Source organism: Procambarus clarkii, chromosome 30, assembly GCF_040958095.1.
Source record: "Procambarus clarkii isolate CNS0578487 chromosome 30, FALCON_Pclarkii_2.0, whole genome shotgun sequence".
Taxonomy (NCBI): Eukaryota; Metazoa; Arthropoda; class Malacostraca; order Decapoda; family Cambaridae; genus Procambarus; species Procambarus clarkii.
Window position 1 is genome coordinate 31,221,431 of NC_091179.1, and position 21,794 is coordinate 31,243,224.

Sequence of the window (21,794 nt, forward strand, 5' to 3'; positions counted from 1 at the left end):
TGCTGGTGTTTGTATTGCTTCTGCTGATGTTTGTATTGCTGCTGCTGCTGCTGATGTTTGTATTGCTGCTGCTGATGTTTGTATTGCTGCTGCTGGTGTTTGTATTGCTGCTGCTGATGTTTGTATTGCTGCTGCTGCTGCTGGTGTTTGTGTTGCTGCTGCTGATGTTTGTGTTGCTGCTGCTGGTGTTTGTGTTGCTGCTGCTGGTGTTTGTGTTGCTGCTGCTGGTGTTTGTATTGTTTCTGCTGGTGTTTGTATTGCTGCTGCTGATGTTTGTGTTGCTGCTGCTGATGTTTGTATTGCTGTTGCTGATGTTTGTGTTGCTGCTGCTGATGTTTGTGTTGCTGCTGCTGGTGCTTGTGTTGCTGCTGCTGGTGTTTGTATTGTTTCTGCTGGTGTTTGTATTGCTGCTGCTGATGTTTGTGTTGCTGCTGCTGGTGTTTGTGTTGCTGCTGCTGATGTTTGTATTGCTGCTGCTGATGTTTGTATTGCTGCTGCTGGTGTTTGTATTGCTGCTGCTGATGTTTGTATTGCTGCTGATGATGTTTGTATTGCTGCTGCTGGTGTTTGTATTGCTGCTGCTGGTGTTTGTATTGCTGCTGCTGGTGTTTGTATTGCTGCTGCTGATGTTTGTGTTGCTGCTGCTGGTGTTTGTGTTGCTGCTGCTGGTGTTTGTATTGCTGCTGCTGGTGTTTGTATTGCTGCTGCTGATGTTTGTGTTGCTGCTGCTGGTGTTTGTGTTGCTGCTGCTGGTGTTTGTATTGCTGCTGCTGATGTTTGTGTTGCTGCTGCTGCTGTTTGTGTTGCTGCTGCTGGTGTTTGTGTTGCTGCTGCTGGTGTTTGTATTGCTGCTGCTGGTGTTTGTATTGCTGCTGCTGTTTGTGTTGCTGCTGCTGGTGTTTGTGTTGCTGCTGCTGCTGGAGTTTGTGTTGCTGCTGCTGATGTTTGTGTTGCTGCTGCTGGTGTTTGTGTTGCTGCTGCTGGTGTTTGTATTGCTGCTGCTGGTGTTTGTATTGCTGCTGCTGTTTGTGTTGCTGCTGCTGGTGTTTGTATTGCTGCTGCTGCTGGAGTTTGTGTTGCTGCTGCTGATGTTTGTATTGCTGCTGCTGGTGTTTGTATTGCTGCTGCTGCTGGAGTTTGTATTGTTGCTGCTGGTGTTTGTGTTGCTGCTGCTGGTGTTTGTATTGCTGCTGCTGGTGGTGTTTGTGTTGCTGCTGCTGATGTTTGTGTTGCTGCTGCTGGTGGTGTTTGTGTTGCTGCTGCTGATGTTTGTATTGCTGCTGCTGGTGTTTGTATTGCTGCTGTTGATGTTTGTGTTGCTGCTGCTGATGTTTGTGTTGCTGCTGTTGATGTTTGTGTTGCTGCTGCTGGTGGTGTTTGTGTTGCTGCTGCTGATGTTTGTATTGCTGCTGCTGGTGTTTGTATTGCTGCTGTTGATGTTTGTGTTGCTGCTGCTGATGTTTGTGTTGCTGCTGCTGATGTTTGTATTGCTGCTGCTGATGTTTGTATTGCTGCTGCTGGTGTTTGTATTGCTGCTGTTGATGTTTGTGTTGCTGCTGCTGATGTTTGTGTTGCTGCTGCTGGTGTTTGTATTGCTGCTGTTGATGTTTGTATTGCTTCTGCTGGAGTTTGTATTGCTGCTGCTGCTGGAGTTTGTATTGCTGCTGCTGGTGTTTGTATTGTTGCTGCTGGTGTTTGTATTGCTGCTGCTGCTGCTGGAGTTTGTATTGCTGCTGCTGGTGATTGTATTGTTGCTGATGGTGTTTGTATTGCTTCTGCTGGTGTTTGTATTGCTGCTGCTGATGTTTGTGTTGCTGCTGCTGGTGTTTGTGTTGCTGCTGCTGATGTTTGTATTGCTGCTGCTGATGTTTGTATTGCTGCTGCTGGTGTTTGTATTGCTGCTGCTGATGTTTGTATTGCTGCTGATGATGTTTGTATTGCTGCTGCTGGTGTTTGTATTGCTGCTGCTGGTGTTTGTATTGCTGCTGCTGGTGTTTGTATTGCTGCTGCTGATGTTTGTGTTGCTGCTGCTGGTGTTTGTGTTGCTGCTGCTGGTGTTTGTATTGCTGCTGCTGGTGTTTGTATTGCTGCTGCTGATGTTTGTGTTGCTGCTGCTGGTGTTTGTGTTGCTGCTGCTGGTGTTTGTATTGCTGCTGCTGATGTTTGTGTTGCTGCTGCTGGTGTTTGTGTTGCTGCTGCTGGTGTTTGTATTGCTGCTGCTGATGTTTGTATTGCTGCTGCTGTTTGTGTTGCTGCTGCTGGTGTTTGTGTTGCTGCTGCTGGTGTTTGTATTGCTGCTGCTGGTGTTTGTATTGCTGCTGCTGTTTGTGTTGCTGCTGCTGGTGTTTGTGTTGCTGCTGCTGCTGGAGTTTGTGTTGCTGCTGCTGATGTTTGTGTTGCTGCTGCTGGTGTTTGTGTTGCTGCTGCTGGTGTTTGTATTGCTGCTGCTGGTGTTTGTATTGCTGCTGCTGTTTGTGTTGCTGCTGCTGGTGTTTGTATTGCTGCTGCTGCTGGAGTTTGTGTTGCTGCTGCTGATGTTTGTATTGCTGCTGCTGGTGTTTGTATTGCTGCTGCTGCTGGAGTTTGTATTGTTGCTGCTGGTGTTTGTGTTGCTGCTGCTGGTGTTTGTGTTGCTGCTGCTGATGTTTGTGTTGCTGCTGCTGGTGGTGTTTGTGTTGCTGCTGCTGATGTTTGTATTGCTGCTGCTGGTGTTTGTATTGCTGCTGTTGATGTTTGTGTTGCTGCTGCTGATGTTTGTGTTGCTGCTGTTGATGTTTGTGTTGCTGCTGCTGGTGGTGTTTGTGTTGCTGCTGCTGATGTTTGTATTGCTGCTGCTGGTGTTTGTATTGCTGCTGTTGATGTTTGTGTTGCTGCTGCTGATGTTTGTGTTGCTGCTGCTGATGTTTGTATTGCTGCTGCTGATGTTTGTATTGCTGCTGCTGGTGTTTGTATTGCTGCTGTTGATGTTTGTGTTGCTGCTGCTGATGTTTGTGTTGCTGCTGCTGGTGTTTGTATTGCTGCTGTTGATGTTTGTATTGCTTCTGCTGGAGTTTGTATTGCTGCTGCTGCTGGAGTTTGTATTGCTGCTGCTGGTGTTTGTATTGTTGCTGCTGGTGTTTGTATTGCTGCTGCTGCTGGAGTTTGTATTGCTGCTGCTGGTGATTGTATTGTTGCTGATGGTGTTTGTATTGCTTCTGCTGGAGTTTGTATTGCTGCTGCTGCTGGAGTTTGTATTGCTGCTGCTGGTGTTTGTGTTGTTGCTGCTGGTGTTTGTATTGCTGCTGCTGCTGGAGTTTGTATTGCTGCTGCTGCTGGTGTTTGTATTGCTGCTGTTGCTAGTATTGCTGCTGCTGCTGGAGTTTGTATTGCTGCTGCTGCTGGTGTTTGTATTGCTGCTGCTGCTAGTGTTTGTGTTGCTGCTGCTGGTGTTTGTATTGCTGCTGCTGGAGTTTGTATTGCTGCTGCTGCTGGAGTTTGTATTGCTGCTGCTGGTGTTTGTGTTGTTGCTGCTGGTGTTTGTATTGCTGCTGCTGCTGGAGTTTGTATTGCTGCTGCTGCTGGTGTTTGTATTGCTGCTGTTGGTAGTATTGCAGCTGCTGCTGGAGTTTGTATTGCTGCTGCTGCTGGAGTTTGTATTGCTGCTGCTGCTGGTGTTTGTATTGCTGCTGCTGCTAGTGTTTGTGTTGCTGCTGCTGGTGTTTGTGTTGCTGCTGCTGGTGTTTGTGTTGCTGCTGCTGGTGTTTGTGTTGCTGCTGCTGGTGTTTGTGTTGCTGCTGCTGGTGTTTGTGTTGCTGCTGCTAGTGTTTGTGTTGCTGCTGCTGGTGTTTGTATTGTTGCTGATATTGGTAATTAACGTAGATGGAGTCCCCCAAAAGCTTGGCGCTTAAGCTGCGTTATGTACCCAATATGTGTAAACCACTTGGTCAGAGGGATGAAAATAAACATTTCGAGATTTGCTGATGATAAATATGTAGTGCGGGAAATAAATTCCGAAGGAGACAAAATTGCTACAAAATAATCTTGATTTGTAGAGACAGTTTAATGTTGAGAAGTAGAGAATCTTGAGAAGTAGCTGTGGTGGGTATGTGGGCCTGCGGGCCGCTCCAAGCAACAGCCTGGTGGACCAAACTCTCACAAGTCAAGCCTGGCCTCGGGCCGGGCTTGGGGAGTAGAAGACCTCCCAGGACCCCATCAACCAGGTATCAACCAGAGATGTTTTGGTGATGCCAATCACCCGACAATGTTGAAAATGCCGAAACTAAACGAAGTAAAGATCCAAATGTCACGATTAGTGGGACTCTCTAGAGAAAAATCAATGCTTATATATTCAAAATGAAGCAAAGAGGATATCGGAATGTATATTTATACAACAGAAATGAAAAAGATATCAAATATTATATATCAGTTTTATGGTGTCCTTCATAGACGTCATTACTTCAGTTTTGTTCTCTGTAGTATAGAATTTGCTTAAATTTCATCCGAGAAGTTAGAAACCTTCCCGACGAGAAGATATTATAATAGCATAATTGAATTAACGAGTCTGTCGAAAGACGAAGCTTCTTAATGAGTCATGAATGATATATATAAATGAATGAAAAAGTAGAGCAACGAACATATAAATTTTAAAATACAAAAATTATACTCGAAACAATGAATATAAATTACATAAGTTTGGATTCAGAAAAGGCCTGGGTAAATACTGGTTTGTATGCAGCGTTTTAGATTTGTTGAAAAATTACCGTGAGATTGATGGATATTTAAAGAGAAGGTTTGACGACGGTTATAAATGAGTTTAGTTGAATACATGAGAAACTGCCTCTTATGGGCCAATAGCCTTTTTGTAGTTTCTCTCGCTAATAGGCTCTTATGTTTTAATTTAGGGGCTCAATATTCCTAAAAATAAAAGATCAGAACAATACAAATTTTCATAACCAGGTTTGTATTCACCATATGTATATTTTATTTTATTAATGTATAACTTAATATACTATTTCATGTAAATATATCGATCATGTTTGAAAGTATTGACCGCCGTTACAAATATTGATCCAATATTTAAATATCGGTCGCTTGCAATGACTGATATTATTGCTGCATAGAATCATCATCGGTCTGGCTTTAAGACATCGGTCACGCATTGCAACTTCGGCTATGAACGAAATAACACGAAAATAAAAAAAAACATATTTAGCTCCCTGGAAAAAATATAGTTCCATAAATTTCCAGCAACACCATATTTTGGAAGCAAAGAGGCGCTCACAAGAGTAAGAAAGCTTCCCGGTACACGAGTACGAAAAAAAGGTAAATTTGGCTCCATGCCAGAATTTGAGAGAGAGAGAGAGAGAGAGAGAGAGAGAGAGAGAGAGAGAGAGAGAGAGAGAGAGAGAGAGAGAGAGAGAGAGAGACAGAGACAGAGAGAGAGAGAGAGAGAGATAGAGAGAGAGAGAGACAGAGAGAGACAGAGAGAGAGAGAGAGAGACAGAGAGAGAGAGAGACAGAGAGAGAGAGAGAGAGACAGAGACAGAGACAGAGAGAGAGAGAGAGAGATAGAGAGAGAGAGAGACAAAGAGAGACAGAGAGAGAGAGAGAGAGACAGAGAGAGAGAGAGACAGAGAGAGAGAGAGAGAGACAGAGAGAGAGAGAAAGAGAGAGACAAAGACAGAGACAAAGACAGAGAGAGACAGAGAGAGAGAGAGAGAGAGAGAGAGAGAGAGAGAGAGAGAGAGAGAGAGAGAGAGAGAGAGAGAGGGAGAGAGAAGGAGAGAGAAAGTGAGACAGGGAGAGAGAACAGAGGAACAAGCAGTCTCCGTGGCGCAGTAGTAACTCATTCGCCAGGCGTTTCGCGAGTGCTTTGCCCTGAGTTCGTATCCTGGCCGGGAAAGGATTGACTGGGCGCCAATCCTTAACTTTAGCCTCTGTTCACCCAGCAGTGAATGGGTACCTGATTATTAAACGATTTGGCGGGTCGCATTCCGGGAATATTAGGATGGAGGACTTGCCCGAAACGCTATACGTACTGGTGGCTGTACAAGGATGTAAGAACTCTTGTATATATATAAATAAATAAAAAGAAGAAACCAGGTACACAGGCAAACCGATAGAACTGCTAAAAAAAGAATTAGACAAGTAAACAAACAATCGAGTAGAAGGGCAAAGAAACATTTATACTAACAAAAAAGCAAGTGGATATAGACAGACAGGCAGATAGACTGCCAAATACAGACACAATAAATGTTTTGTTCTGTGTGTGTGTGTGTGTGAGTGTGTGTGTGTGTGTGTGAGTGTGTGTGTGTGTGTGTGTGTGTGTGTGTGTGTGTGTGTGTGTGTGTGTGTGTGTGTGTGTGTGTGTGTGTGTGTGTGTGTGTTTATGTGTTTACTCACCTAATTGTACTCACCTAATTGTGCTTGCGGGGGTTGAGCTCTGGCTCATTGGTCCCGCCTCTCAACCGTTAATCAACTGGTGTACAGGTTCCTGAGCCTATTGGGCTCTATCATATCTACACTTGAAACTGTGTATGGAGTCAGCCTCCACCACATCACTTCCTAATGCATTCCATTTGTCATCCACTCTGACACTAAAAAAGTTCTTTCTAATATCTCTGTGGCTCATTTGGGAACTCAGTTTCCACCTGTGTCCCCTGGTGCGTGTGTCCCTTGTTTTAAATAGCCTTTCTTTATCTACCCTATCAATTCCCTTGAGAATCTTGAATGTCGTGATCATGTCCCCCTTAGCTCTTCTGTCTTCCAGCGAAGTGAGGTATAATTCCCATAGCCTCTCCTCGTAGCTCATACCTCTCCGCTCGGGTACTAGTCTGGTGGCAAACCTTTGAACCTTTTCCAGTTTGGTCTTATCCTTGACTAGATATGGACTCCATGCAGGGGCTGCATACACCAGGAATGGCCTGACATGTGTGGTATGTCAGGTTCTGAATGATTCCTTACACAAGTTTCTGAATGCCTTTCTTATGTTGGCCAGCCTGGCATATGCCGCTGATGTTATCCTCTTGATATGGGCTGCAGGAGACAGGTCTGGCGTGATGTCAACCCCCAAGTCTTTTTCTCTCTCTGATTCATGAAGAATTTCATCTCCCAGATGATACCTATTATCTGGCCTCCTGCTCCCTATGCCTATCTTCATTACATTATATTTCCTTGGGTTAAACTCTAACAATCATTTGTTCGACCATTCCTTCAGCTTGTCTAGGTAATCTTGAAGCCTCAAGCAGTCCTCCTCGGTCCTAATCCTTCTTATAATTTTGGCATCGTCAGCAAACATTCAGAGAAATGAATCTATACCCTCCGGGAGATCATTTACATATATCAGAAACAAGATAGTACAGAGCCCTGTGGGACTCCACTAGAGACTTCACGCCAATCCGAGGTCTCACCCTCTCACCGTAATTCTCTGCTTCCTATTGCTTAGGTACTCCCTTATCCACTGGAGCACCTTACCAGCTACACCTGCCTGTCTCTCCAGCTTATGTACCAGCCTCTTATGCGGTACTGTGTCAAAGGCTTTCCGACAATCCAAGAAAATGCAATCCGCCCACCCCTCTCTTTCTTGCTTAATCTTTGTCACCTGGTCGTAGAATTCTACTGAGCCAGTTAGGCAAGATTTATCCTCCCTGAACCCATGTTGGTGATTTGTCACGAAGTCCCTTCTCTCCAGATGTGTTACCAGGTTTTTCTCACTATCTTCTCCATCACCTTGCATGGTATACAAGTCAAGGACACTGGCCTGTAGTTCATTGCCTCTTGCCTGTCGCCCTTTTTGTATATTGGGACCACATTCGCCGTCTTCCATATTTCTGGTAGGTCTCCCGTCTCCAGTGACTTACTATACACTATGGAGAGTGGCAAGCAAAGTGCTTCTGCACACTCTTTCAGTACCCATGGTGAGATCCCGTCAGGACCAAGAGCCTTTCTAACATCCAAATGCAGCAGGTGTCTCTTGACCTCCTCACTCGTAATTTCGAACCCTGCCAAGGCCGCCTAGTTTACTTCTCTTTCTCCTAGGACATTGACCTCACAATGTTCTATTATGAAGACCTCCTGGAACCTCTTGTTGAGTTCTTCACACACCTCTTTGTCATCATTCTTTGTAAACCTGTCCTCGCCTGTTCTAAGTTTCATTACCTGTTCTTTCACTGTTGTTTTCCTCCTGATGTGAGTATGGAGTAGCTTTGGTTCGGTCTTGGCTTTGTTTACTATATCACTTTCATTATCTTTCTCTGCTTCTCTTCTCACCCTAACATACTCATTCCTGGTTTTCTGGTATCTCTCTCTGCTATCTGGTGTTCTGTTATTCAGGAAGTTCCCCCACGCTTTTTAGCTCAGTCCCTTTGCTTCCATACATGCCCTATTATACCATGGATTCTATTGTTGCCTCTCTGATTTTTCCCTTTGGGACGGGATGAACCTGTTTACTGCCTCCAGACACTTTTGGGTGACATATTCCATCATGTCTTGTACAGACTTAGCTCTGTGGTCTGTGTCCCAAGGAATTTCCCTTAGGAAACGTCTCATCTCCTCATATTTCCCCTTTCGGTATGCCAGTCTCTTTTTTCCTAGTTATGTTTTGGGGGAGATAATTCCTAGCTCTACCTGGTACTCAAAGTTTAATACACTGGTCACTCATTCCCAAGGGTTCTTCCATCTTAACTTCCCTTATATCCCACTCATTTAGGGTAAATATCAGATCCAGCATGATTGGTTCATCTTTTCCTCTCATTCTTGATGGTTCCTTGATGTGCTGGCTTAGAAAGTTTCTTGTTGCCACGTCCATCAGCTTAGCTCTCCATGTTTCTGGTCCTCCATGCGGATCTCTGTTCTCCCAGTCTATTTTCCCATGGTTGAAGTCTCTCATGATTAGTAGTCCAGATCCATTCCTGCTGGCAACAGAAGCTGCTCTCTCTGTTATGTTAATGGTGGCCATGTTGTTTCTATCATATTCCTGTCTGGGTCTTCTGTCATTTGGTGGTGGATTATATATGACTACGACTATAATTTGTTGTCCTCCAGTTGTTATGGCACCTGTTATGTAGTCATTGAAACCTTCACAGCCCTGAATAAACATCTCCTCAAAGTTCCAGCCCTTTCTTACCAGCAGAGCTACATCACCACCACCTCTTCCTTCTCTCTCTCTTTCCTCATAACATAATATTCCTGTGGGAACACTGCATTTGTTATGGTTTTTGTTAGCTTTGTTTCTGTGAGTGCTATTATATCTGGGTTTTCCTCTAGTACCCATTCTCCAAGCTCATTTGCTTTATTTGTAATTCCATCTATGTTAGGGTACATTGCCCTGAGGCTCACTTTCTTCTGTCCTTTCTCAAATCGCCTCCTTGGTGAGTGTTCTGATGGTGGGGGAAGCTGGTCCATGGGTGTGAGGATTTGTGAGGTGGATAACAGGGGTCTCAGAGGATACTGGGGTGAGGGGCGGGAGGTCAAGTGAAAGGGGGGGGACAGAGAGGGTATAGGATGAAGGGAGAGGGAAGACAGGAAGGAAAAGGGGGGAGTGGGGACATGGCGGGAGGGAGGGGAGGGGTAGAAGGGTGGGAATGGAGCGTGGGTGAAGGGAGATTTGGCTGAGCACTTGAGTGGGGGAAAGGAGGGTTTGGTGTACGGGGGTTTTCTATGCAGAGGAGGCTGGTGTGGTTGCCCTCCCATCTGGTGTTACTGGGTAGCTGGTTGTGGGTTCCCCCTCACCTCTGGGGATGATGTGTTGGGAGCTATGAGTTCCTGGTTTTCCCCTCTTGCCCTGCACTTCTTCCTTGCTTCTGCCGCCATGGCTCTCTCCTTGCCTCGTCATGTCCCTCTGGAGGAATACTTTTTTGAATTGTCCCACATGTTGCAGGTGGCTTTTCCTTGTTAGAATCATCTCCTTTGTGCTCTTGTTTGCAAACACTATCTCTAACACAATATCTCGGTCTTTGTTGTACCAGCCTTGCCTGAAAACCTTCTCAATTCTATGCTCAGACCCTTCCATCTCTAGTGCCTTCAGTATTTCATTCACTGCTGCGTTGTCCTTATCATTCCACTCTGTCCTGTTGGAGCCTTTCTGCTCTTTAATACCCACAGCTACCACTGATCTTTTTCTTTCCAGCAGCTGGCTAGTGGAGCGTGCCGTTTCCTGTGAGGTGGCTGCTTTCATGGCTACCTCTATCATTGTGGACATAACTGAAGTAATTTTTTTTTAGCATTTCTGCAAATGTTGCTTTTATAGAAGCATTCTCTTCCAGTATAATATTTCCACCTTACCCCTGGATGATTATCTGAGTTTCAGCGTCACCACTGTTCTCTTTGAGGGTTCTAATCTCCTCTTTTGCTTCTGTCAGCTCTCTTTTCAGGTTGCTTATTTCATTCTTCATTTCTTTCTTCATTCTTCATTTTGTACTCACCTAGTTGTGTTTGCGGGGGTTGAGCTCTGGCTCTTTGGCTCTCTTTGTGTGTGTGTGTGTGTGTGTGTGTGTGTGTGTGTGTGTGTGTGTGTGTACTCACCTATTTGTACTCACCTATTTGTCCTTGCGGGGGTTGAGCTTTGGCTCTTTGGTCCCGCCTCTCAACTGTCAATCAACTGGTGTACAGATTCCTGAGCCTACTGGGCTCTATCATATCTACATTTAAAACTGTGTATGGAGTCAGCCTCCACCACATCACTGCCTAATGCATTCCATCCGTTAACTACTCTGACACTGAAAAAGTTCCTTCTAACGTCTCTGTGGCTCATGTGGGTACTCAGTTTCCACCTGTGTCCCCTTGTTCGCGTCCCACCGGTGTTGAATAGTTTATCCTTGTTTACCCGGTCGATTCCTCTGAGGATTTTGTAGGTTGTGATCATGTCTCCGCTTACTCTTCTGTCTTCCAGTGTCGTAAGGTGCATTTCCCGTAGCCTTTCCTCGTAACTCATGCCTCTTAGTTCTGGGACTAGTCTAGTGGCATACCTTTGGACTTTTTCCAGCTTCGTCTTGTGCTTGACAAGGTACGGGCTCCATGCTGGGGCCGCATACTGCAGGATTGGTCTTACATATGTGGTGTACAAGATTCTGAATGATTCCTTACACAGGTTCCTGAACGCTGTTCTGATGTTAGCCAGCCTCGCATATGCCGCAGACGTTATTCATTTTATGTGGGCTTCAGGAGACAGGTTTGGTGTGATATCAACTCCTAGATCTTTCTCTCTGTTCGTTTCATTAAGTACTTCATCTCCTATTCTGTATCCTGTGTTTGGCCTCCTATTTCCCCCACCTAGTTTCATTACTTTGCATTTACTCGGGTTGAACTTCAACAGCCATTTGTTGGACCATTCACTCAGTCTGTCTAGGTCATCTTGTAGCCTCCAACTATCGTCCTCAGTTTCAATCCTCCTCATAATTTTTGCATCATCGGCAAACATTGAGAGAAATGATTCTATACCCTCTGGAAGATCATTTACATATATCAGAAACAGTATAGGTCCAAGGACTGACCCCTGCGGTACTCCACTCGTAACCTCTCGCCAATCTGAGACCTCACCCCTCACACTGACTCGTTGTCTCCTGTTACTTAGGTACTCCTGTATCCAACGGAGTACCTTACCTTTCACTCCAGCCTGCATCTCCAGTTTTTTCACTAGCCTCTTGTGTGGCACTGTGTCAAAGGCTTTCTGACAATCCAAAAATATGCAGTCTGCCCACCCTTCTCTTTCTTGCCTTATTTTTGTTGCCTGGTCGTAGAATTCAAGTAACCCTGTGAGGCAGGACCTGCCATCCCTGAATCCATGTTGATGCTGTGTTACAAAGTTCTTTCTTTTACACTTCTTTCACACGTCTTTTACACGTTCTTTCTTTTACACAGAACTTTTACAAAGTTCTTGTGTGTGTGTGTGTGTGTGTGTTTGTGTCAAACTCCTCAAAGTCTCGTTCTAGAACACATTCAGGCAACAATTTTTTCTAGCCAGAGATCATGGTTCTTAGAGTTACTTATATATGTGTGTGTGTGTGTGTGTGTGTGTGTGTGTGTGTGTGTGTGTGTGTGTAAAGACACACACGTAAAGCTAAAACATTTAGAGCTCTGTAAGAGAGAGAGAGAAAGACATAGAACCCTTTAGAGTGCAGTTCTTCAGGTTTCAAAAAGATAGAGTCCGGGAGTGCTCACATGGAGACATTTAAAATACTTAAGAGACCATATACATAATTATGAAACTGTAACATTTTAATTAGATTTTGTTTACGTAGATTCTTCAGAAAAAAATTAAATGTATATGTAATTTTATCTAAATGATAGATTTTATTGATATTAAAGAGTAGTAAAAAAAAATTAAGTAGTAAAAATAGTAGTAAAAAATTTTTTTAATAGTTTTGTGAGATATGACCCTCAATGAATACAAATGTTAAAGATCATTTAATCTTAATAAGTGAAAATAGATATTAACTAAATCAATAAGAATTAATATGATACCGAAAAACTGGCAGTTAGAATTTTACTTCAATATAACAGTGTAGATACAAAAGTAGAAGGGTACTGTCTGCACCACAGTAATCCCGAACCAGAACCAGAGAACCGCCACCCCCACTCACTTCCTTATGACCAGAAACAACACTTCAGTTGGCACCGAAGACGTCTGGTTCAAGGGTCACCGAAGACGTGTGGTTCAAGGGTCACCGAAGACGTGTGGTTCAAGGGTCACCGAAGACGTGTGATTCAAGGGTCACCGATGACGTGTAGTTCAAGGGTCACCGATGACGTGTGGTTCAAGGGTCACCGAAGACGTGTGGTTCAAGGGTCACCGAAGACGTGTGGTTCAAGGGTCACCGAAGACGTGTGGTTCAAGGGTCACCGAAGACGTGTGATTCAAGGGTCACCGAAGAAGTGTGGTTCAAGGGTCACCGAAGACGTGTGATTCAAGTGTCACCGAAGACGTGTGATTCAAGGGTCACCGAAGACGTGTGATTCAAGGGTCACCGAAGACGTGTGGTTCAAGGGTCACCGAAGACGTGTGGTTCAAGGGTCACCGAAGACGTGTGGTTCAAGGGTCACCGAAGACGTGTGATTCAAGGGTCACCGAAGAAGTGTGGTTCAAGGGTCACCGAAGACGTGTGATTCAAGTGTCACCGAAGACGTGTGATTCAAGGGTCACCGAAGACGTGTGATTCAAGGGTCACCGAAGACGTGTGGTTCAAGGGTCACCGAAGACGTGTGGTTCAAGGGTCACCGAAGACGTGTGGTTCAAGGGTCACCGAAGACGTGTGGTTCAAGGGTCACCGAAGACGTGTGGTTCAAGGGTCACCGAAGACGTGTGGCTCAAGGGTCACCGAAGACGTGTGGTTCAAGGGTCACCGAAGACGTGTGGTTCAAGGGTCACCGAAGACGTGTGATTCAAGGGTCACCGAAGAAGTGTGGTTCAAGGGTCACCGAAGACGTGTGATTCAAGTGTCACCGAAGACGTGTGATTCAAGGGTCACCGAAGACGTGTGATTCAAGGGTCACCGAAGACGTGTGGTTCAAGGGTCACCGAAGACGTGTGATTCAAGGGTCACCGAAGACGTGTGGTTCAAGGGTCACCGAAGACGTGTGGTTCAAGGGTCACCGAAGACGTGTGATTCAAGGGTCACCGAAGACGTGTGGTTCAAGGGTCACCGAAGACGTGTGGTTCAAGGGTCACCGAAGACGTGTGATTCAAGGGTCACCGAAGACGTGTGGTTCAAGGGTCACCGAAGACGTGTGGTTCAAGGGTCACCGAAGAACCTTCCTTGGAGGAACTAGACGGAACACAGCAGTACCACCACATAAGGGGCATAACTGGCCGACCCCTCACAGTGTTCGAGAGAGAACTGGATAAGCACCTCCAAAGGATACCTGATCAACCAGGCTGTGACTCATACGTCAGGCTGCGAGCAGCCGCGTCTAACAGCCTGGTTGATCAGTCCAGCAACCAGGAAGCCTGGTCGACGACCGGGCCGAGGGGACGCTAAGCCCCGGAAGCACGTCAAGGTAAACTCAAGGTAACCACCCGACGTGATATCATCGGGTGAAGAGTGTCATCATCGGGTGAAGAATAACTTCATCGGGAGAAGATATCGTCGGGTCTCTGCTGAAGAATACTAACAGAGACTTCCAATAGAGCATTCCAAAATGGAGATCAAATCGAAATATCAACAAAGGCAAACGCATTTCTTGTATTTAAAAAAAATATGGACAGGTTTGATTCATTCAGTTATAGTCCTGTGTTGCTGATATGCATCCCTTGCACAGAGCTGGCAGGAGAAATCTGAATGTGAATAATAGAGCACCTGGAGATTATAGGCTTTATAACGGAGAGGCAATATGGATTAAGAAAGAGAATGTCATGCCTGACAAACTTGACTGAGCTCTATGAGATCATTAAAATTCACGAAAAAGAAGGATGTGTAGGCGGCATATAGCTTCATTGTCTAAAAATAACCTTCAATGCTGAAATAAAAATAATATTTCATATTATATCAACACAAAACAGAGCAAGAAACATTTAATATCATATTAGATATCTTTCGATACGAACAAGACTTTGGTAAATATTGGTTTGGAAATAGGGTTAGAGATTTATGGAAGAAATACTTGTTAACACAATACACACAGAAGCCCTGGGTTGAATTAAGTATAAGTTAGACATATATGGGAATGCTTTTGGGAGGATATAAATAGGAGCTGCTGTATTCGTATAGTAAATATGTGGAAGACATGTAAGGAAGTACTCGTACCCTGTACATGTGGTCGGTAATAAGAATGGCCTGAAAGGTCATAGAGGCTGCACCAGCTTTCTGTTAACAATTTATCTGGGACAAGACATTGGCCTTGTCTGACAGCTGAGTTGACTGCACTTCGGATTCGTAGTCCTGAAGTTCCGGGTTCGATTCCCGATGGAGGTGGAAACAAATGGGCAATTTCTTTCACCCTTTCTTTCACCAATAATGAAATAAAAAAAATAGAATACAATAATCCATTTCTATTGGTGGAATCCCTTACCACTCTTTTCAACCAGAAAATTGAAAAAGCCATAATACGGATAATAAACCAAAACAATGTTGGTACACCTCAATTGCAGGCAAATAATATCATGACAAATACGGTGATGTGGTCTACTTATATATATACATATATATATATGTCGTACCTAGTAGCCAGAACTCACTTCTCAGCCTACTATTCAAGGCCCGATTTGCCTAATAAGCCAAGTTTTCCTGATTTAATATATTTTCTCTAATTTTTTTCTTATGAAATGATAAAGCTACCCTTTTCACTATGTATGAGGTCAATTTTTTTTTATTGGAGTTAAAATTAAAGTAGATATATGACCGAACCTAACCAACCCTACCTAACCTAACCTAACCTATATATATACGTAAGGTTAGGTTAGGTAGCCAAAAAAAGCTAGGTTAGGTTAGGTTAGGTAGGTTAGGCAGACGAAAAAACATTAATTCATGAAAACTTGGCTTATTAGGCAAATCAGGCCTTGCATAGTAGGCTGAGAAGTGAGTTCTGGCTACTAGGTACGACATATATATATATATATATATATATATATATATATATATATATATATATATATATATATATATATATATATATATATATTATATATATATTATATATATACAAGTAACTTGGCATAGTGGCCTCATACGCAGGGAGCTTTCCCATACGTCTTAACCTTCCCAGATTTTAGTATAGTCTTACGTCTGCCTAAGGACAGATTCAGACGGCGTATCAGAATATCAACTGTTTCCCCTTGTATTTTTAACTCTTGCTTATTTAGCCTTACTTATATTCTTAGAGATATAAAATTACAAGAGTGTAGCCTTGTTCTAGGCAGTAACTTACCTGGTGCTCGAGCACAGCCGGATAATTCTGTGTCGCTTCAGCTGCCCGTCGCTAGAACGCATCAACATGATGAGGCTGGCCAGGTGTCCTGCAAGGAAATGAGGCAGTTATTGTTTTGCGTGAGGATGCCAATGTTGCAGGTACAGTGACTGCAGTGAATGAGAGAGAGAGAGAGAGAGAGAGAGGGAGAGAGGGAGGGAGAGAGAGAGAGAGAAAGAGACAGACAGAGAGAGACAGAGAGAGACAGAGAGGGAGAGAGGGAGGGAGAGAGAGAGAGAGAGAGAGAAAGAGACAGAGAGAGAGAGAGAAAGAGACAGACAGAGAGAGACAGAGAGGGAGAGAGGGAGGGAGGGAGGGAGAGAGAGAGAGAGAGAGAGAGAGAGAGAGAGAGAGAGAGAGAGAGAGAGAGAGAGAGAGAGAGAGAGAGAGAGAGAGAGAGAGAGAGAGAGAGAGTAAAGTGGAAACAAAATCCAAGCGTTCCCGTTCTCCTGCCTAGCAGTACGTAACTACTTAGACTTAAAGAGTTTCTGAAGGCCTGATCATGTGGAGGGTCAATAGCTAACCAGTTAGTTAGATATACATTCGCACAACGCTGCTCACATACATTTGTGACACATACGGACACATAGACACATACACATACACATATACCAGTTGATTGACAGTTGAGAGGCGGGACCAAAGAGCCAAAGCTCAACCCCCGCAAGCACAATTAGGTGAGTACAATTAGGTGAGTACATTGGTTAGAAAGGCGGGGTCCAAGAGCTAAAAGCTCGATTCTGAACACACAAATAGAAAAAACGTATTAATAATATAAATATATCAAGGGTAAAAAGAATACAAGAAACAATGGTTACACATTAGTAAATGGTTACTTGGTAATAAAGTTGTTTAATAGTGGAACAATTACCTTCTTAACATAATGAATACAGGGCAATTCTTACACTGTTCCAAGCATAGTTAAAACACCAGAATGTCTGAGTTTGGATATATATATATATATATATATATATATATATATATATATATATATATATATATATATATATATATATATATATATATATATATATATATATAATGTCGTACCTAGTAGCCAGAACGCACTTCTCAGCCTAATATGTAAGGCCCAATTTGCCTAATAAGCCAAGTTTTCATGAATTAATTGTTTTTCGACTACCTAACCTACCTAACCTAACCTAACCTAACTTTTTCGGCTACCTAACCGAACCTAATCTATAAAGATAGGTTAGGTTAGGTTAGGTAGGGTTGGTTAGGTTCGGTCATATATCTAAGTTAATTTTAAGTCCAATAAAAACAAATTGACCTCATACATAATGAAATGGGTAGGTTTATCATTTCATAAGAAAAAAATTAGAGAAAATATATTAGTTCAGGAAAACTTGGCTTATTAGGCAAATCGGGCCTTGCATAGTAGGCTGAGAAGTGCGTTCTGGCTACTAGATACGACATATATATATATATATATATATATATATATATATATATATATATATATATATATATATATATATATGTCGTACCTAGTAGCCTGAACACACTTCTCAGCCTACTATGCAAGGCCCAATTTGCTTAATAAGCCAAGTTTTCATGAATTATTTGTTTTTCGACTACCTAACCTACCTAACCTAACCTAACCTAACATTTTCGGCTACCTAACCTAACCTAACCTATAAAGATAGGTTAGGTTAGGTTAGGTTAGGTAGGGTTGGTTAGGTTCGGTCATTTATCTACGTTAATTTTAACTCTAATAAATTTTTTTTTACCTCATCCATAATGAAATGGGTTGCTTTATCATTTCATAAGAAAAAAATTTGAGAAAATATATTTATTCAGGAAAACTTGGCTTATTAGGCAAATCAGGCCTTGCATAGTAGGCCCAGAAGTGCGTTCTGGCTACTAGGTACGACATATATATATATATATATATATATATATATATATATATATATATATATATATATATATATATATATATATATATATGTCGTACCTAATAGCCAGAACGCACTTCTCAGCCTACTATTCAAGGCCCGATTTGCCTAATAAGCCAAGTTTTCATGAATTAATGTTTTTTCGTCTACCTAACCTACCTAACCTAACCTAACCTAGGTTAGGTTAGGTTAGGTTTTTGGCTACCTAACCTAACCTTACCTATAAATATAGGTTAGGTTAGGTTAGGTAGGGTTGGTTAGGTTCGGTCATATATCTACGTTAATTTTAACTCCAATAAAAAAAAATTGACCTCATACATAGAGAAAAGGGTTGCTTTATCATTTCATAAGAAAAAAATTATAGTAAATATATTAATTCAGGAAAACTTGGCTTATTAGGCAAATCGGGCCTTGAATAGTAGGCTGAGAAGTGAGTTCTGGCTACTAGGTACGACATATATATATATATATATATATATATATATATATATATATATATATATATATATATATATATATATATATATATATATATATACAGGAGTTGCCTAGTAAGGCCATACTGGGCCTTCTGCTGTTCACACAATTCTTATGTTCTGCATATTTGCAAAAAAAAAAAAAAATACATTATACAAGAGTGGTGTTTGTATAGTGCATAATATAACTTAAATAACATAAATCTTAAATAATTGTCTTTCTAATGAGCAAACATTTTTATTATTGCTCTTTTGCACACAAACAATATAAAATAAGTTATATGTCATTGTCAAGTAATTTATCATTACTAAAATAACATATCAATACTTTGTAAATACATTTGTAATGTTGATAAGTATTATCATCAGTCTCCTCACGTGATAAGAGCCGGTGGTGTTCTAAGGTCATAGAGCCAGTGGTCTCCTCAGGTCATAGAGCCAGCGGTCTCCTCAGGTCATAGAGCCAGTGGTCTCCTCAGGTCATAGAGTTAGTGGTCTCCTCAGGTCATAGAGCCAGTGGTCTCAGGTCATAGAGCCAGCGGTCTCCTCAGGTCATAGAGTTAGTGGTCTCCTCAGGTCATAGAGCCAGTGGTCTCCTCAGGTCATAGAGCCAGCGGTCTCCTCAGGTCATAGAGTTAGTGGTCTCCTCAGGTCATAGAGTTAGTGGTCTCCTCAGGTCATAGAGCCAGCGGTCTCCTCAGGTCATAGAGTTAGTGGTCTCCTCAGGTCATAGAGTTTGTGGTCTCCTCAGGTCATAGAGTTAGTGGTCTCCTCAGGTCATAGAGCCAGTGGTCTCCTCAGGTCATAGAGTTAGTGGTCTCCTCAGGTCATAGAGCCAGTGGTCTTCTCAGGTCATAGAGCCAGTGGTCTCCTCAGGTCATAGAGCCAGCGGTCTCCTCAGGTCATAGAGGCAGCGGTCTCCTCAGGTCATTGAGCCAGTGGTCTCTAGGTCATAAAGCCAGTGGTCTCCTCAGGTCATAGAGCCAGTGGTCTCCTCAGGTCATTGAGCCAGTGGTCTCTAGGTCATAGAGCCAGTGGTCTCCTCAGGTCATAGAGCCAGTGGTCTCCTCAGGTCACAGAGCCATTGGCCTCCTCAGGTCATAGAACCAGTGGTCTCCTCTGGTCTTTGAGCCAGTGGTCTCCTCAGGTCATAGAGCCAGTGGTCTCCTCAGGTCATTGAGCCAGTGGTCTCTAGGTCATAGAGCCAGTGGTCTCCTCAGGTTATAGAGCCAGTGGTCTCCTCAGGTCACAAAGCCATTGGTCTCCTCAAGTCATAGAACCAGTGGTCTCCTCTGGTCATAGAGCCAGTGGTCTCCTCAGGTCATAGAGCCAGTGGTCTCCTCAGGTCATAGAGCCAGTGGTCTCCTCTGGTCATAGAGCCAGTGGTCTACTCAGGTCATAGAACCAGTGGTCTCCTCTGGTCATAGAGCCGTTGGTCTCCTCAGGTCATAGAGCCAGTGGTCTCCTCTGGTCATAGAGCCAGTGGTCTCCTCAAATCATAGAGCCAGTGGTCTCCTCAAGTCATAGAGCCAGTGGTCTCCTCAAGTCATAGAGCCAGTGGTCTCCTCAAGTCATAGAGCCAGTGGTCTCCTCAAGTCATAGAGCCAGTGGTCTCCTCAAGTCATAGAGCCAGTGGTCTCCTCAAGTCATAGAGCCAGTGGTCTCCTCAAGTCACAGAGCCAGTGGTCTCCTCAAGTCATAGAGCCAGTGGTCTCCTCAAGTCATAGAGCCAGTGGTCTCCTCAGGTCATAGAGCCAGCGGTCTCCTCAGGTCATAGAACCAGTGGTCTCCTCTGGTCTTTGAGCCAGTGGTCTCCTCAGGTCATAGAGCCAGTGGTCTCCTAACTCGACAGTGCGCAAGTGATAGAATTAATTGTCCTTCATTTCAAATGTTAGAACAATTTCTCCAGAATACATAATCAGTTTATGAAAACGTAATAACTGGAGTGTCAAGGGCATATCAACTTATGAATTAGTTGATATTTCATGAATACCTGATACGTCTGTCTGCATGCATGCTGCCTTGTTTTGTATATACACGACTTGTTCATATCTGCCTGCCTGCTGCGTCTCAGTGTGCTTTGCTGACCTGCTTCCATGCTGCTTCTTTGTGTGCTTGCTGACCTGCTTCCATGCTGCGTCTCTGTGTGCTTGCTGACCTGCTTCCATGCTGCTTCTTTGTGTGCTTGCTGACCTGCTTCCATGCTGCTTCTTTGTGTGCTTGCTGACCTGCTTCCATGCTGCTTCTTTGTGTGCTAGCTGACCTGCTTCCATGCTGCTTCTTTGTGTGCTTGCTGACCTGCTTCCATGCTGCTTCTTTGTGTGCTAGCTGACCTGCTTCCATGCTGCTTCTTTGTGTGCTTGCTGACATCCTTCCATGCTGCTTCTTTGTGTGCTTGCTGACCTGCTTCCATGCTGCTTCTTTGTGTGCTTGCTGACCTGCTTCTTTGTGTGCTTGCTCACCTGCTTCTTTGTGTGCTTGCTGACCTGCTTCCATGCTGCTTCTTTGTGTGCTTGCTGACCTGCTTCTTTGTGTGCTTGCTGACCTGCTTTCATGCTGCTTCTTTGTGTGCTTGCTGACCTGCTTTCATGCTGCTTCTTTGTGTGCTTGCTGACCTGCTTCCATGCTGCTTCTTTGTGTGCTTGCTGACCTACTTTCATGCTGCTTCTTTGTGTGCTTGCTGACCTGCTTCCATGCTGCTTCTTTGTGTGCTTGCTGACCTGCTTCTTTGTGTGCTTGCTGACCTGCTTTCATGGTGCTTCTTTGTGTGCTTGCTGACCTGCTTTCATGCTGCTTCTTTGTGTGCTTGCTGACCTGCTTTCATGCTGCTTCTTTGTGTGCTTGCTGACCTGCTTCCATGCTGCTTCTTTGTGTGCTTGCTGACCTGCTTCCATGCTGCTTCTTTGTGTGCTTGCTGACCTGCTTCTTTGTGTGCTTGCTCACCTGCTTCTTTGTGTGCTTGCTGACCTGCTTCCATGCTGCTTCTTTGTGTGCTTGCTGACCTGCTTCTTTGTGTGCTTGCTGACCTGCTTTCATGCTGCTTCTTTGTGTGCTTGCTGACCTGCTTTCATGATGCTTCTTTCTGTGCTTGCTGACCTGCTTCCATGCTGCTTCTTTGTGTGCTTGCTGACCTACTTTCATGCTGCTTCTTTGTGTGCTTGCTGACCTGCTTCCATGCTGCTTCTTTGTGTGCTTGCTGACCTGCTTCTTTGTGTGCTTGCTGACCTGCTTCTTTGTGTGCTTGCTGACCTGCTTTCATGCTGCTTCTTTGTGTGCTTGCTGACCTGCTTTCATGCTGCTTCTTTTTGTGCTTGCTGACCTGCTTCCATGCTGCTTCTTTGTGTGCTTGCTGACCTACTTCCATGCTGCTTCTTTGTGTGCTTGCTGACCTGCTTCCATGCTGCTTCTTTGTGTGCTTGCTGACCTGCTTTCATGCTGCTTCTTTGTGTGCTTGCTGACCTGCTTTCATGCTGCTTCTTTGTGTGCTTGCTGACCTGCTTCTTTGTGTGCTTGCTGACCTGCTTCC

At 43.8% G+C, this 21,794-nt stretch overlaps 1 protein-coding gene across 1 annotated transcript in view; it reads right to left on the minus strand.

Annotated features, from left to right (window-relative positions):
- Positions 1–21,794, minus strand: part of LOC123765670 (uncharacterized) — a 182,465-nt gene that overhangs the window by 10,455 nt on the left and 150,216 nt on the right. The window contains exon 2 of the mRNA XM_045754353.2: positions 15,838–15,925. Within this exon, the coding sequence (XP_045610309.2) occupies positions 15,838–15,905 (68 nt within the window). The 5' untranslated portion in view covers positions 15,906–15,925. The remainder of the gene's footprint in view (positions 1–15,837; positions 15,926–21,794) is intronic.